Source organism: Rosa rugosa, chromosome 4 (assembly GCF_958449725.1).
Source record: "Rosa rugosa chromosome 4, drRosRugo1.1, whole genome shotgun sequence".
Lineage (NCBI taxonomy): Eukaryota > Viridiplantae > Streptophyta > Magnoliopsida > Rosales > Rosaceae > Rosa > Rosa rugosa.
The window spans coordinates 34,809,563-34,826,511 of record NC_084823.1 but is presented as its reverse complement, the minus strand read 5'-3'; the positions used below and the strand labels follow the sequence as shown (position 1 = coordinate 34,826,511).

Sequence of the window (16,949 nt, the reverse complement as noted above, 5' to 3'; positions counted from 1 at the left end):
CCCATCAATCGAATCACTTTTTCGAGAAATACAAGACATCTAAGTCATACAAGTAAAGAGATCTATTCATTGATAAGAAAAACAAAAAACGTTAACGGTGATTGGATTGATGATAAAATAGAATCGTGGGTCTCGAACAGTGATTCGATTGGTGATAAAGAAAGAGAATTTTTGGTTCAGTTCTCCACCTTAACGACAGAAAAAAGGATTGATCAAATTCTATTGAGTCTGACTCATAGTGATCATTTATCAAAGAATGACTTTGGTTATTAAATGATTGAACAACCGGGAGCAATTTACTTACGATACTTAGTTGACATTCATAAAAAGTATCTAATGAATTATGAGTTCAATACATCCTGTTTAGCAGAAAGGCGGATATTCCTTGCTCATTATCAGACAATCACTTATTCACAAACCTCCTGTGGGGATAATAGTTTTCATTTCCATCTCATGGAAAACCCTTTTCGCTCCGTTTAGCCCTATCCCTCTCTAAGGGTATTTTAGCGATAGGTTCTATAGGAACTGGGCGATCCTATTTGATCAAATACCTAGAGACAAACTCCTATGTTTCTTTCATTACAGTATTTCTCTCCAAAAAAGCATAATTTTTTTTACCGCCGCGCAAAGAAAATATTTTGTTGCGAATGAACAAGATATTGAGGAATTGTCCATACATAAAATCATAATTATTGATACGGGCCTTTTCCACAAAAAAAAAGGGAATCCTTTGTTATAATAGAAGCAGAAGTGATGTGGATTATTCAAGAATCGAAGTCGATTTGCTTTATAAAAAGAAGATATCAATGAACTTCTATGAAATGGTTTCACGGGATTCAGCCAATTGTCTTGATCGTGGGATATCATTGAGAAATAGGAATCCATGTTATCAAAAGATTTCCTGCGATTATTTCTAGTATGGAATGAGTCAATCACCCACTTTGTACTGGAGTGAATCATCATATGACAAGTCATTAGGATGATGACTTTCGCCTTAATTGCCTCCAAGGCTACTCTATTTGCTTCCAAAGCTTGAGCTTGCTCAACAGTTAGCATTTCCTGGCTAGGTTCAAGAATCGTATCCAGGATTCCTTCGAACTTGAGATGCTGGCGGACATCACGAACCCACTTGTGATATCCAGAGCCAGTTGTTCCCAATGGAGCAAGGTCCAGTTTGTTCAAGTTACTCATCCTGAAAAGAGAACAAGGAAAAATGGTTAGTTTCGGAGCGGAAAAGCTACCACGAAAAACAATAGAAATTTCTTAGCGTAATCGCTAAAAAAAAATTCTATTCCAAGAGGTATTGGATTAGATTGAAACAACGACGTAAGTGGTTGATCATAATTCTCTACAAACTCTAAGTTTGAAGATCTCAACAAGCTCCAAGTTTGGAGATAGCACGAACCCCCACAGTCTGGCTTAATTAGGTTTCCCCTATGAAGAAAAAAGGGGGGTAGAAGAAGGGAGGTTGCAAGTCCCCGAGAAAAAGAAGAGAAATTGAAAAAACGGGAACTTTTAGTAAAAAATACCTCCAACTAGGGTCGCCGGAATCTGGCCAGAGGTCGGCGATGACCGGAACTTGGCTGGATGTTGCTAGTAGAGGGGTTGGCAATCTGAAGCGAGGCTAACCTTGGTTGCTGTGTGCGCTAGCGAGGCTAATGCTAGGCACAGGGGTGCACAAGATGTGTCTCTGGCGAGACTAATCTGTCGGCAGGTGGCGAGGCTAGCTTGCGGGGCTGCTACGAGGGCTGTGCGCAGGGGCCCCGATGGTGAGGCTAACGCAGGTGCCTGGCGAGGCTAACGTGTGCGGGAGCTGTCGACGAGGGCGTGCGAGGCGTGCAGGGCTTGCTGCGCTGGGCTGCCAAGGCGAGGCTAGCAGTTGTTGAGGCGAGGCTATCAATAAGTCGAAGCGAGGCTAACGATAGGGGAAGAAAGGCGTTAGAAAGGCTAACGCACTGTGCAGAGGCGCGTCGGGCTGTGCGTTGGCAAGGCTATCCTGGCGTGGCTAACCCGGCCGGTTTACTGGATTCCGGTGGCCGGGTCGGCGGTTTTCTGGCCGGTTTCGGTGATTCTGCAGCCGGTTCTGAGCTCTTGGGATCAAGGGCTTCAAGGTGTGCGGCGGAGGTAGCTAGGGTTTGAAGGCTACGATTTTAGAGTTTCAGGGTTAGAGCTTCGTGCTAATAACGTGTTTTAGGAAAACTGAAATTGGGAGAGAATTGAGTCATGTTTTCATTGATAATAGGGACCTCTTTATATAAAAGATTACAATTATAGAATCAGAGTTGTACTTGGAAAGTCGTACAATGATTGGATATCTACAAATATCTCTAACATAAACCCTATTATCACTTGCACAAATAACCTAGAGTTTTGGTCAGACACATATTCTGGATTTGCTTGAACAGCAGTAATTTTTTTAAATATTAATATTTCTTATTTTGGTGACTTTACAAGAGAAAAAAATTTAGGTGGCCTAACCAAAAAAAAAAATATATATATATATATACATACTATTATTAAGAGAAGAGAGCTTGCTCTCCAAAATTGAAAATTTTGACGAATATAACCCTCTAATATTAAAAAACTTTAGAAACTGAAATAACCAACAGGGATAATATCATAATAATGTCAATTTAAAAAAATAAAAAGAAATTAAATTCCTTTAAATAAAATAAATAATAGTTATTGTTGTAAAAAACTGCTTTGGTTAAGAAATTATCCACTTCATTACCAAAAAAAAAAAAACACCCACACACATAGAGTGTGGGCACATGCTAGTGTATATATTCATACTATTATTAAGAGAAGAGAGCTAGCTCTCCAAAATTGAAATTTTTTACCAATTTAACCTTTATATATTAAAAAACTAAGAAATATAATTAATCAATAAGGATAATATGATAAATTGTAAAATAAAAATAAATTAAAAAACAGAAAATATGGTAGTTATACGGAAAGTTTTCCCACTTCTCTCCGCACACTTTTAACTCTGCTAGTATATATATAAATTACCTGTCATTCCAAAAAAAAAAAAGGTGAAAAAAAAACCTGGGTTATAAACGAAGAATTCAACTTTAATTTGGTTTTAGTTTTTGTTGCGGAGAGCGTTGAAGGGTTGCAATTGCAGAGTCTCTCTCTTCTGATCCTACACCAACGCATCATACTCTTCGTCCTCCCTACCTTACTCTTGGGCTGCGATCCCCGTTGGGATTCAAACGAGGATTACTGTTGTCTCTTGTGAGTAATTAGATTTGGTTCTGAAGATTAGTGGATTGAAATTTCAATTTCCAAATTCATAGTCTTAGCCCAATGTGATCAATTCGCTCACTTCTAATGAGTCTATGACTGAAGAAGAGAAATGGGTTTTGTTCAGATGCTGTTTTACTATTTTTTTTTTTGTCATGTTACAATTCATTGTTTGCACCATTCCTTTCAATTTTAGGTGATTTAAGGATGATTTGGTTGCTTAGAATTGGAACTATAGGGATTTCCATTACTGTTCAGTTGAATTGCTACTGCTTATGCTGAAAGTTAAGCGTGTATAGTTGCATTTTGAAGAGAATAAGACTGAGGATTTATGCTCTATGAAGCAAGTGAATTGTGATGAAAGGCCGGTGATGTTCTTTATGATGTTTGGTGCAAGTGATTGCATCGTTGAACTAGGTGTTTGATTATTGAACTCTTGCCAAAGACTAAATGGTGTTTGGGTATTGATGGTGGTGGTGGGTGGCTTTGTTCAGAGTCTGTTCTTCTTTCTTTTGGGATACATTTTAGTTTTACAGAACAATCTTTGTCATAAACCAATCCATTCAAATTATGTCTATACCGAATTTGAATTACTTAAGGACGGCGTGGACTATATTGTTAATTTGAAAATGCTATTGCTTATGGTGAACGTACGGAGCACTGTCTTAGTTTAGGTAGAATTTCGAGTTGGTTGTCATGCATGTTGTTGGCAGTTGTAATTGTTTGTTGAAAGTGTTTCTACTTCATGCAAAGATGTTGATCTTCGTCATGGTGTAATTGCAGGTAGCAGAAGCCATAAAGATTACAATGGAATGGGCGGACAAGGCTGTTGGATTTCTATTGTCGTATATCAGTTTATCTATATTCACTTATTATACCTTTTGGGTCATTATTCTGGTGAGTTAGCGTATTTGGCTTTCTTCTTACTTCTTCAAATGCCTCTCACTTTATGAACGTGCTGTTGACACCGACACATCTTTGTTTGCAGCCATTTGTGAACAGTGATCACTTTATCCACCGGTATTTTTTACCCCAAGAATATGCCATCTTAATCCCTGTATTTGCTGGCATGGTGCTTCTTTGCTTTCTCTCCATATTCATTGGGTATGTGATGCTCAAATCCAAAAAGAAGAAAGCTTGATGCATATATTTGCAGTTTTGATTCTCTGGAGATGAATTGGAGCACTACTTTTTGTAGGGATTTAGTTCCGAAATGGACAGTCTTACATGTTGGTCAGATAATCTGTATTTCACTTTCATAGCCTCTTCTTTGTGGTTTCTAATTTGAAGGATATATCCATGACATTAATATATGTGGTGTGTTTAGAGATGGAATGGCCCAAACTTGTGCCTCATCTCTTAGAGGCTAGTCTGTTTTCAAATATGATTTATGTAAGTTAGTATTGTTTGTGACCAATGTAAACCATGAAGTCAGAGTAACATGATACCCAGACAAGTTGGTACAAAAAGCATTTCTGCAGGTGCATTGTCAAACTTGTTTCAATTTGAAAAACAAGCGAGTCAAATGATCAATTGTTGCAATAGATTCATGCATCTCAGACAGGTGTGCAGAGTATTTGCCTTTCCATAGAAGGCAATCTCGGACTTGTAATAAAACTATACCATTGTTGAAACATTGTTCTGATATCTTGTTCCTGCTGTTGGAAAAGGCAATGCAATATTGCTGCAAATTTTTGTATATTTTGGCCATCATTTTCCAATTTTAACTCATTGTCACTCATCAAATGAAAGAGTGATTTATTACTAGTTCCATCATTTGCACTTCTAATTTAGCAAAAGAAGTGTCCATAAAGTTTCCATTCTTCTGTAATCTTTACTGAGCAAACATAGCAAGACATGATCTCTAACTTTCAGTTTTACTTGTTCATGGTCAACACATGCTAAGATAGTGCACACAATACTTAACTCACAGTTATTGATGGTAAACGCTGTTTGCAAATTGCAAGAATGTTAGATTTGGTATTATAGCTGCAAAAACTTGTGAAGCATTTGCCCATGGACTGCTGAAATGATTTCGTACATACTTTGCTCTCCATCTCGGCAACGACTTTTGCAGTACTCTGGACTTGCTGGCAGAGCTCCAGATGGAACTGAGTGATGCATGTATCATAGTGAAGTTTGTTGAAGATGTGGGTCGCCTCGTCGGGATCCAACCAGTTTTGAATGATTCCATTTTGGCAGAGTATATCAATGTCCTTGGTAGTGCTGATGAGGCAATCTAAGACTAAGAGTATGACATATGAAGTGATGCTAGGGTAGCAGGAATGAAAACACTGTTCAAAGCTGATCAAGTTTCGAGAGATGGTTTTCGTTGATTAGGGAATAACCAACGGTGGTATTTCTAGTACCCCGCCATTGAACTAGATATCCAATATGCCCTTACATGTGCTACCCTTCTTGAACTCTACTTGGAATTAGTTCCCACTAGTTGGATAAGCCTGAAGCGGTGAAGCCCACTTAGGACCAGGATACAACCAAGACCAAGACCAAGGATTGGGCCAGGATACAACCAAGACCAATTCAACTCGCCTCCCATGTCAAAACACATGGGTCCAACTCAAACACGTCTTATCTTTGCATTTGAATTTTGGAAACATCGTACGGCCATGCTCATTCCATAGCAAACGAGGTCGGAAAATTTTAAAAACACTCCGACGCGAATACCATTCCCAATTGTTTATTGTGACCCGCCTCTATAGTCACCGGCCGCCACCGTTAGAAGTTACCAGAAAGACCAATTGAAGATTGAAGAGTCATCGCTGACGCTTTTAGAGTGCCACCGTACGTCTTCCTATATAAACCTCATTTCTTTCTACAACTTCAGTTCAGTTATTGTTCATAGCTTTATTCATCTGAGATTCGATCTATACCTCAAATAGCAAAAGAAAAGATATAAGAAATGGGGGATTTTTCATCAGAAGGACTCACCCTGTTCTCTCCTTACAAGATGGGCAGGCTCAATCTCTCTCACAGGTCAGTCCAGTCTCAACTCCCTGTGTTCGCAGTTGCATTAAAGGTTTTGGTGCTTTCTCATTTACTTGGGGAGAGAAATTAGACAGTAGTTCAGGACACCACGTTCCGTGATCCTTGAAAATATTATTGATTCATGGGGCCTTGCCTATGATGATCGATCCATTTTTTTTTTCTCTGCATGCACATGTGTGGCGTGTTTCCACAAACATGTGGTAATATACAACAATAATTACTCGTAAAATTTAACTTGTCTGATTGATACAGGGTAATAACAAAAGGGTATCCGTTTTATGAGTAGTATCATGAATCGGACAACATATTATTGTAAAAAGCTTGTTACCAAATAGAACACAGAGTGTTTCGTCGGTGGCCAATTTGATACATAATTTCGTAAAAACTGAACATAAATGTAATGTGTGCGCGTGATCTCTTTCTCAAAGAGAATTAAGTACTACAGGCACGATTGAGGGAATTTACTCTGTAATTTTCAGACTGAATGTTTAGATGGCTTTATTCTTGCGTTTACAGGGTGGTGCTTGCGCCATTGACAAGGTGTCGAGCTCCTAACGGAATTCCACAGCCAGCGATGATCGAGTATTATTCTCAGAGGTCAACCCCCGGCGGCCTTCTTATCACTGAAGCCACTACGCTCTCCGACACGAGTGCTGGGTATGTTCTCATGGACTCGTGGAAGAACCTCGAACTATAAGTTCCTTTATTTCAAATGTATTGGTTGGAAGAAGTGGTTTCTTAGTTTATTATGGTCGAATTAAGCAGGTTTCCACGTATTCCTGGGATTTACACAGATGAACAGGTTAAGAAATGGAAGAAGGTGGTCGACGCTGTTCACGCCAAAGGTGCCATTATTTTCTGTCAACTTTGGCATGGAGGTCGTGCTTCTCATCAAGGTAACTTGTTACATATATACATATAAATGGCAGATCTTCATTGCATTCTTCAGCAGTAAAATGATCATTTCCTTACCTGTTGTGTCGATCAATGTTCTAGTTTACCAACCTAGTGGGCGTTCGCCGATTTCTTCAACCAACAATCCCATTTCAAATAGATGGAAAATTCTGTTGCCAGATGGGTCTCAAGAGACTTATGCTCAGCCTCGACGCCTCGAAACCCATGAAATACCTCAGATTGTTGAGCAGTATCGCCAGGCTGCCTTAAATGCTATTCGAGCAGGTCAGTTTTGTATTCCTCGCATAATTGGTTCATTTCCATAATACTTAATACTGTCACACTCCTAATTTGACAGTTTGATAACGTAATACATCTAAGATGAGAATGTTACACATGTCTTCATTACACATACTAGTAGCTAGCTAGCTAGCTTTGACTCTTATCATCTATCTTATATGGTGTGTTTTAGGTTTTGATGGAATTGAGATCCATGCGGCACACGGCTACCTCATTGATCAATTCCTAAAAGATGGGATCAACGATCGAACTGATGAATATGGTGGGTCGCTTGCAAACCGTTGCAAATTCTTGATTCAGATTGTTCAAGCAGTAGTTGAAGCCATTGGTGCTAATAGAGTTGCCGTCAGAATCTCACCAGCTGTTGATAACAATGATGCTACGGACTCCGACCCGATTGGCCTAGGCCTTGCAGTGATTGACAAGCTCAATCAGCTTCAATACAACGTAGGCTCAAAGCTCGCTTATCTCCATGTAACTCAGCCTCGTTTCTTTGCTCAATACATCGGAGGCTTGGCCGAGTCTGATCAAGACACAGATGCTCAATCCATGAGGACTTTGCGAGAAGCTTATCAAGGTACATTCATGGCTAGTGGAGGGTTTACGAGAGAACTAGGAATGGAAACCGTGGCTTCCGGTGATGCTGATTTAGTGTCATATGGCCGGAATTTTATCTCAAACCCTGACTTGGTGTTGAGGTTTAAGCTGAATGCTCCCTTGAACAAGTATATTAGGGAGACTTTCTACACCGATGACCCTGTAGTTGGGTACACAGACTACCCTTTTCTGGACAACGAAAGTGTGAAAGAGGATTAGCTCTCCCCATTTTTATTTTGATGTTTGAAATTGTTCTTGTTCGTTTGGTTGAATAAGTCCTTATTGTGATTTGAATGTGATGGAATACAATGTAAAAACAAATTGAATAATGTTATATGAGTTTTTCGACGTGCATCTTATTTATGTGATAGCTGATGTGGTAAATGCATGTCATTTAATGAATTTATTTGATTGATTGGGCTTTGTGCTACATCGGTCGTCACATAAAATGGAATGCAGGCGGTTCTCAAAAAGATGATTTATCCAGCATTACTCAAATTAATGCATGTTTCGCCTCCTTATATGAACATCAAATACCTCCACATGAAGGTGAGATAGTTTGGAACTCGCTTAACTAGTCAAAGTCGAGCAAAAAGGTTTGGAGACTACATAACGTCTTGAGCTACTTATTAACTTGCTTATCGACATGAAACAAATATTTCACATCTCCATTTGAATTAATTCTCTGAACTTGTAGGTAAGGAAATGTACGTGGATAAACTATAATCTCAACTTCACAACATAACCATTGTTCTCCAAAATGCCCAAGAAATCAGACAAACTGAAAACTTCACAGCCTAACTAGGAATATTTAAAGCACATCTTAATCTATTCAACACGAAGGAAATTCCAACAAACTTTCTGATTGACTACCGAGTACCGAATGTTCTATTTAAGATTTTGAGAAGGATAAAATGCCACATTTATCATAAACAACGAGATTTTGAAACAAAAAGAAATCCCTGCATAATCAAGTACTTGTAGCGCAGTTGAATGGAATTGCTGGAAAAGAGAGCAATCTTGTAGTGACTCATATATTCTAGGAGACTTGTCTAACCTGCAACAAAGGAGTGAATTGGCTTTGAGAGTTTCATTAACTGGCAGTTGTATACTGAATGCAAAGTGGAAAGCACACTCGACCATTGACTACTAACATAGATGAATATATGGAAAACAAACTCTTTTGGTTTAGCCTAACATCAACAACAGTACAATGAAAGTCATTCCACTCTTAAAACTACTTCATTGATCGGATGCATTCGGTATCACTGAAGACAATTAAGAATTCATCATTAAGAAAAAGCTAGCAGGACTGAGACAGGGTTTGAAAAATAGTTAACCAAATAGTTCATCATTCTGTCCTAGTCCAGGGCCTCTCTTTTTGTAAGATTAAAAAGCCTCAACTCATCAGCTTCTTATTCACTAAAAGGAGAGTGTAATTGAACTGCTCGATGTCAATCACTTTGACACACCTTCACACCTTTTTTCAAAAACGATTATCTGCATACCACATCTAAGAGATCAAATCTTGATTCTATGCCTTAGTCATGTTGACAGTATTACTTTTCTGGTGTTTCTTTGATCCTTTACCAATGAAATGGGTATAGATTTTGGATTAGGGATCATTAGAGTTAAAGCAATGATGTTCTATTTATCACTTTTAGGATGATACCAGTTCTCCCAAGAGCCATAGAGATACAAACCTCTTTTAACCTAAACCACCTTAATATTCTATATCATTGGTATCTTGTCAATAGGATTAAAATTAAGATTCATATATAGCTATGAGTTCCTACTCTTCCTATAAGTCTTCATTAGAAAAGAACATGCATATATGCTCTCAAATCAATTATGACCCCCTTAATTACATCGTTTCAGAATACTAAAAACACCCGAAAATACTGAGAAATTCCAACAATCAATGCATACAATACAATCAAACAACAAAGTGCACAAAGAGAATTTAACTAGTCATACCTGAAACCAAAGAAAAATGAATAACAGCTCCCAAACAAGCCTTGATGATCAATTAGTCAAGCCCAAGAATTATCAAAAGCAGCAGAAGTGATAGCGTGAGCAAACTCCTGAAAATTGATCCTCCCATCACCGTCAGTATCTGCCTCCCTGATCATCCCCGTGAGCTCCTCTGCCGTGAGCGCATGCCCCAATTTGGCCATGGAGTGAGCCAACTCCGCCGCGGTGATATACCCGTTGCCATCCCTATCAAACATCCTGAACAGCTGCCTCAGCTGGTCCTCCGTGTAGGGGGACTTAGCCGAGAGCAGCTCCGGCGCCACCAGCGCCACGAACTCCGAGAACTCCACCAGGCCATTGCTGTTAGTGTCTGCCTTCTGGATCAAGGAATCCAGCTGCTCCGGTCCCGGCTTCAGCCCAAGTGAACGTAACAGCGAGCCCAGCTCCAGCTGGGTCAGGCTGCCGTCGTTGTTCCGGTCAAACGACCGGAATATCTCGCGGAGGTCGGCGATTTGGTCGTCGTCTAGCTTCACTGGCTGCTTGTTGCTCATCACCAACAATAATATTATTCCAACCAAGCTATAATAGATCAAACACTAACCGAGTTTACCAGACGATTGCTGAATGAAAATGAGAATTTCAATTCTGGGCTGTTGTTTCGGTCGATCATAGAATCTCTGTACTACTTGTTGATCATGGGATTGGATCAGAGATGAAGAAAGCGATCTGTTTTTGCTGGTTGAATCAATCAAAACCTCTTTGTTTCTTACTGCTATGATCTGTGACTAGGGTATACGTGTGATTGGATCCATCTTTTGAGGCAGTACTACTTCCTCGTCTTCAGGTGGATCCTCGATCCGAATCAAATGCAGATATACGTATGAAAACAAAGGGCATGGAACAAAAGCGAAAGAGAGACTTGGTTATACTTTTATGCTTGTTTTTTCTTTTTTGTTGTATATTATTCTATAAGACTTCGGCGGTGGATTTGATGGACCGATGGACTGATGGAGACTCGACCACGATTGATGGCTATGTTTTTGTTTTGTTTATTGATTCTTCTGGCGAATGACTTGCGGTGAAAGAGGCGGGAATTACGTGACAATTGGCGCGAGCACGTCTTTTTGCTTTTCCGTCAACGGCTTTTTAAAGAAGTCTAGGATTGTCTGCATTGCGTTCTTTCAACAATGCTGCACTTGACATCTCTTAGCCAATGGGATTCGCACACGTATTGAAATCGAACCTGTGTTGCTTCGGTGGCATGTCGATGCGGTAGGTTTTAGGTTGAAACTGTTGGGGCTAGAGGGTATTAGATCATTGTCGGAGTGGGACATTCTCTTAAAGAGACTGAAGTCTAGGGACGGTGGTACTTGAATAATTGGGTTAGCTTATAGTTTGTTATTTGGTACATAAAGTCCCCAGAAAAGAAAGGTTAACCAACTATTTTGGTCAATGAACATACATGTAGTTTCAATTTTGGCAAGTTTATGCTCAACTTGCTAGATGTTTCGATTCAAGTCTAATGTTGATTCGAAAAAGATGTGTCGGTGTTTCATTGATAAACAAAGTCGATGAGCCTAGCATTTTCCCATAAAAAGCTACTCACTATGTCTTTGAAGCTCAAAGGCATGTATGTAGAGGATCTTATAGTAATGAAACATTCAAGTTCTTCCTTATTGGGGTTTTATTCTAGGTGTCTGCAATGTCGGATACACCTTTGATATATCTGAAAATAATTTTAATATACAAGATGATACAAATACTATCATTTTCTTTTCATACAAATAAAATGGAGTAAGGGACTATATGTATACGCCTTGAATCAAAAACAGAACTGAATGTACCTGGTTACTGATCAAGGAGAGGACTCCCTTCTTTTGCAAGAACAAAGAGACCACCATCCCCCCTTGAGATTCGGAGATCGCCATCAAGGTACGTAGTAAGAAGCCAAGACTGGGTCCGCTCACCTGGAATGGGAACCTTAAGTGATTGCTGACCAGAGATGGTTCTTGAGATACTCGCAACAACCTCCTGCAGAGGACTGAGAGTTTGCTGGACAGGTGACAAATTGATTCTCTGCCCAAATATTTCCACATCTTGTGGGAGATCAATGCTTGACTTTATGTCTGGTGGCTGAAAGGTGCCTTCCTTGAATTCAACCTGAATATTTTGATAGTAAACTATTAGGTTTCTAGTACTCATTCACCATATGCAATAACTTGCTCAAGTAGTTTTCTATTTGTCTATTCAAGTAAAGTACCAATCAACTCCTGTACTAGTATGGACACTATCCTGTACTCTGATATCAGTACAAGTTATACCTGGATTCTTGAAGGACTTCTGACTTCAAAGCTAGCAGATGCACTGAAAGAGAAAGTGGCAAAAGGCCCGGACAATGTGATGGAGTTCAGAATTGTCTGACTGCTGGTGTCAATTGATTGGTTAATTTTATCGACTTTCAACAAAGATGTGCTACCTGCTGCCAGAAGTGGCAACAGCTCAGAAGATGCAGTGTACCTGATTTATTCAAATAAAAACAAATGATAATATCAGGATAGTTTAATCCACTTTTTCAATTATCAAACTGTTTCAAGACATCAAAGACGAGCAAATAGAGAACAAATGCTTCTATCAATTGTAATGAATTGTCTGAGATACATCACATTGATTTCAGCTTCAAAGTGGCACTAGAATTTGTTCTGCTATGCTACAAAGTACCAATACCCGTCTGCTATTTGGATATAGCCACTAGATGGACAACATAACATCATTGACCTCAACTTCAGATACACACATAGCAGTTTGACCATCCAGAACCAAAATATATATATATATATATATATATATATATATATATATAGGATTTTTCTCAGGTAAGGATGTCCTTAGTTTTTCTTATGGAACGGATTTACTGTTTTCACCCACTTTCCGATCACATTTTCACATCTTAACCGTTCAGTTTTTAGGTCCTAATGTATGGATCACCTCTGCAAAATTTTAGCGAATTTGGTGATCGTTAAGATGTCCAAAACTGCAATTTACACGAACGAACCGAATCTGTCGAACCGGAACCGTTCGTTTACATTGTTGTAATTTGCAGTTTTGGATGCCTTAATGATCACCAATTTGGCTGAAATTTTGCAGAGGTGATCTATACATTAGGACCTAAAAACTGAACGGTTAAGATGTGAAAATTTGATCGGAAAGTGGGTGAAAACCGGAAATTCGTACCTAAGAAAAACTAAGGACATCCTTAGTGTAGCCGGACTGTATATATATATATATATATATATAGGGCCCTTCTAGTGAGGGATCCCTTTTTTTAGTCTTTTCTAGGGATAGAGCATTAGACCAACTTTTCGATCATATTTTCACATCTCAACCGTTCAGTTTTAAGGTCCTGATGTATAGATCACTTCTGTAAATTTTCAGCCAATTTGATGATCGTTAAGGCATCCAAAACTGCAATTTACCATTATAAACACGAACGGTTCCGGTTAGACAGATTTGGTCCGTTCATGTAAATTGCAGTTGTGGATGCCTTAACGATCACCGATTTGGCTGAAAATTTGCATAAGTGATCTACACATTAGGACTTAAAAAATGGACGGTTGAGATGCCGAAATATAATCAAAAAGTTTGTCTAATGCCTATCCCTATAAAAGACCAAAAAAAGGGATCCCTTATTGGAAGGGCCCTGTATATATAGATATAAGATAAAAAGTCTTATACATGACTATAAGATTACACATGCTACAATAACCAACTATGATGTAATTGGAATAAAAATGGCAACATATGTAGAAAGTTGATGTTAAAACTTGAAGTAAAATTCATTTTGCCACAGGGGAGACAAAAACTATCAAAATCTAGAAAATGTAACTTCTATACATATGATACCCCACCATAAAGAAGCAATACACATATCTTGATTCTTGAGTAACTCTATTACGTAACAGCTTTCACATCAAACAAAAGGCTACTTAATAGACGCCAAGTACACAATAGAAAAGCTTCTTCAAGCAAAAACTATTACCTACAGCTTCCACAGAGCAATGGGAATAATAAAACTAAGATGGATCCTCCTCCATTCCAATAAAATCAATGCAGTGACTTGAAGCACAACCATTACACAATATTTGCACAAGGGAAAACAACAAAAATCATGGAGAAGCCAAGATTGAAACTTTTGACAACTAATACTTGCTAGCTTTTCAATTTTTTTTTTCTAGCAAATTATGGTTATCACAATAAAGTCATATCGTTACTAAGATAATTCCAGTACCTTATGAAGTTTACCATATGGAGCTGAATAGAAATGCAAAAGAACATTTGCATATATACTATTTTCATCTTCTTTCTTAATTCTTGTGTTTTACCTCTCTTCATATAATGAGTCTCTTCACTCAAAGGTAATATTATGCAATGTGCACTGTTCTAGATGAAAAGATAGAGAATCCATTAAGTGTTTTATCTCAAAGAGGAAAATCTTAGAAGAAACCAGATAGTCACAAACTAACAGATCAGAAATTCCCCAAGTTGGAAAACTACAAGTTATTCACTATTATTTCAATTCCAATTTCCAACCCAATTCTCGGAATTATGAAACTTTGTGATTAAAAAAAAAAAAAAAAGGATTGTCTACTGTAATATAATCAAATGTGCGCAGATTCTCAATCTTAAGCTTCAAGTGTGTAAAACATATAGCTAAAACTAATGAATGATATGATCAGCATACAAATCTATACCAAATTGATCCAAAATCTAACTTCAAACAGATTCCAATAAGTGAAGCCTGATTCAGATTTTTCACCAAGACAATTTAATTTGGATTAAACAGCTATCTTTCGGTCTTCTATTCTAAATACCAACAGCCCAACTCTTCCACTTCATTTGGCCAATCCAATCTCTACTCAAAAAAGTAATCTCTGCCCCCTAAGTCCTCCCAACATTTCTCGTACACTCTCATTTTCTGCATCCATTTTCCCCTCTAAATAGTCAAATGCAGATTGGCCAAACATATTCAAGAGAATCATTACATTGTCTTCAACAAGTATCTGCATTTAGAGTTATAATGTCATCTTGCTAAGCGAAAACTCAGACATGAAATTGAACTTACAGTAAAACCCAGTTGCCATCAAGTAGCCCCGGGTTCTCCGTCGGCGCCGGAGTGGGATTCGCCGCCTCCAATTGGTTAACCAACTCCACCACTTCCGCTCTCACCTCCGACCCGGCCCGAAAGCCCAATTCAGTCCCATAGAACGTATCTACCAAGCACCTCTTCAGCTCAGTGAGCTTAGAATCCACCTCCTCCGTGCTCTCAGCCTCAGCTTTGGCCGGAGTTCCATTCCCGATTTCCACGGCCTCATCAGCTCCTCCCCACTCGTCCTCGTTCACCGGAGGGTCCGATTCGGAGATTGTCGACTCGGGCTCCGGCTCCGGCTCGGCCGCCTCGCCCCACTCGTCGGTGATTTTCGCCGCCGGACGGTCGCCGTCGGTGGGGGTGTCGTCGGAGAGAGAGGAGCGGGGGCGGAAGGAGGAGAGCTTGGGGTTTGGGTTTGGGGAGGAGAGAGAGAGTAGGGAGAGGGATTGGGGTTTCGGGGTTGGAAATGTGAGGGGTTTGGAGAAGAGAGAAGAGTGTGAGGTGAAGACGAGATTGAGAGCCATTTCCTCTGCTTCAAAGTGTTTTTTGCGGTAGATTTTATTTTGTTTGTTTATACTTGCTTTGCTTGGGCCACTTTTATGTAATATTATCGTTTATAATTTTTTTTTTTTTTTTATGAGTAAGTTGATTAGTGAGTAACAAATTCTCACTCTGCAATTTAATAGTTTGAATGCTCATATTTTAAGAGCACCCATTTAAGAATTATCTCTATACGATTTTAATATATGTATTTGCCGCTACATTTAAGTATCGTTTGATTCCCTAAACCCTAAACATAGGGAAAGCTCTGCGGCAACTGGGGGCTGGGGGTCGGTCGCTGCGATCCCGATCTGGTCGGTTCTGGATTGGGTTTTGGGCACCGATCGGGTTGAAGAAGGGCATGCACAGTGTCGTGGTAATACGGCGGTGCAGGGTTGCTGCGCGGCGGCGTCGGTCTACTCGGGGGCGGTCTGGTACCGGCGTTTGCAGATCGATGCTTGCTTGGTGGGCTTCTGCTTTGGGCCTCTGGGAGAGATGGTGGATGGGCCGGGCTTCGGCTGTTTGGCTTTGCTGCTGTTTTTTATTTTATGTTTGTTTTATCTCTGTTTATTGCTTTGTTTGTTTAGTTGTTTGCTGTTTGTGGGTTGCTTTGCGCATGCTGCGCGAAATAAGTCCCTGCATTCGTTGTGTAGGGATCGTTGGGCTTTTTGCCCGTGGGTGCACTCTTTGTGCCTTGTCTGCTCTAGGGTGGCGGCGAGTTCTTTGCTTTGTCAAATGGTCGCTGCCTCCTAGTGGCAGGGTGAGACTTCTTGCCACTGGATGGAGATTCAAGTGGCAACATGATAGGAAAGCTGGTAGTATGGAAATTACGCTTTGCTGCATTAAAGTTGCAGATCGAGTAATCTTTCCGTTGTGTCACCGCTGGGAAGCAAATAGAACCGTCTGTCGCGCGTTCTTTACTAGCTGGTGTGGATTGGAGTACAAGTTTTTAGTTGAGTCGTCGCATGAATTTTTTTCTGGATGTACTCTAGTTGCATATTGTAATCTGGGGTTTAGGCACAATGTCCCCCCCTTGTATTCTCCGGTTTCATTAATGAAGGCTTGAGGGCAGCCGCACCGGCCCTTGTTTCAAAAAAAAAAAAAAAAACATAGGGAAAGGAAAGTTGTTTCTTTCTTGGGTTTGGGTTGCAAAAGGAAAGGAACAATATGGGAGCAAATGGTTCCTTCCAAACTCCAATGGAATTACTTTCCCCCTTCATTTCCTTGTAATTTATTACTCACAACAAAT

General features: G+C 39.6%; 4 protein-coding genes across 4 annotated transcripts; 2 read left to right on the top strand and 2 right to left on the bottom strand.

Annotated features, from left to right (window-relative positions):
- The first annotated feature begins 3,078 nt into the window (after positions 1–3,078).
- On the top strand, positions 3,079–4,893 carry LOC133745666 (dolichol-phosphate mannose synthase subunit 2). Its single transcript, XM_062173774.1, has 3 exons — positions 3,079–3,237; positions 4,030–4,143; positions 4,235–4,893. Exons 2-3 carry the CDS (start codon positions 4,054–4,056, stop codon positions 4,385–4,387), a joined length of 243 nt encoding a protein of 80 aa, XP_062029758.1. The 5' UTR covers positions 3,079–3,237; positions 4,030–4,053; the 3' UTR covers positions 4,388–4,893.
- A 971-nt stretch (positions 4,894–5,864) lies between these two features.
- LOC133706428 (12-oxophytodienoate reductase 3-like) lies at positions 5,865–8,397 on the top strand. Its single transcript, XM_062131955.1, has 6 exons — positions 5,865–6,048; positions 6,147–6,240; positions 6,769–6,909; positions 7,018–7,148; positions 7,249–7,431; positions 7,619–8,397. Exons 2-6 carry the CDS (start codon positions 6,167–6,169, stop codon positions 8,260–8,262), a joined length of 1,173 nt encoding a protein of 390 aa, XP_061987939.1. The 5' UTR covers positions 5,865–6,048; positions 6,147–6,166; the 3' UTR covers positions 8,263–8,397.
- A 344-nt stretch (positions 8,398–8,741) lies between these two features.
- LOC133743598 (probable calcium-binding protein CML18) lies at positions 8,742–11,514 on the bottom strand. The gene is made up of 2 exons (XM_062171579.1): positions 10,021–11,514; positions 8,742–9,100 (listed from the first exon to the last, which is right to left on the bottom strand). Exon 1 carries the CDS (start codon positions 10,566–10,568, stop codon positions 10,077–10,079), a length of 492 nt encoding a protein of 163 aa, XP_062027563.1. The 5' UTR covers positions 10,569–11,514; the 3' UTR covers positions 8,742–9,100; positions 10,021–10,076.
- A 153-nt stretch (positions 11,515–11,667) lies between these two features.
- On the bottom strand, positions 11,668–15,727 carry LOC133743597 (plastoglobulin-1, chloroplastic). The gene is made up of 3 exons (XM_062171577.1): positions 15,137–15,727; positions 12,339–12,534; positions 11,668–12,177 (listed from the first exon to the last, which is right to left on the bottom strand). The coding sequence occupies exons 1-3, from the start codon at positions 15,682–15,684 to the stop codon at positions 11,866–11,868; spliced, it is 1,056 nt and encodes a 351-aa protein (XP_062027561.1). The 5' UTR covers positions 15,685–15,727; the 3' UTR covers positions 11,668–11,865.
- Between the last annotated feature and the right edge of the window lie 1,222 nt (positions 15,728–16,949).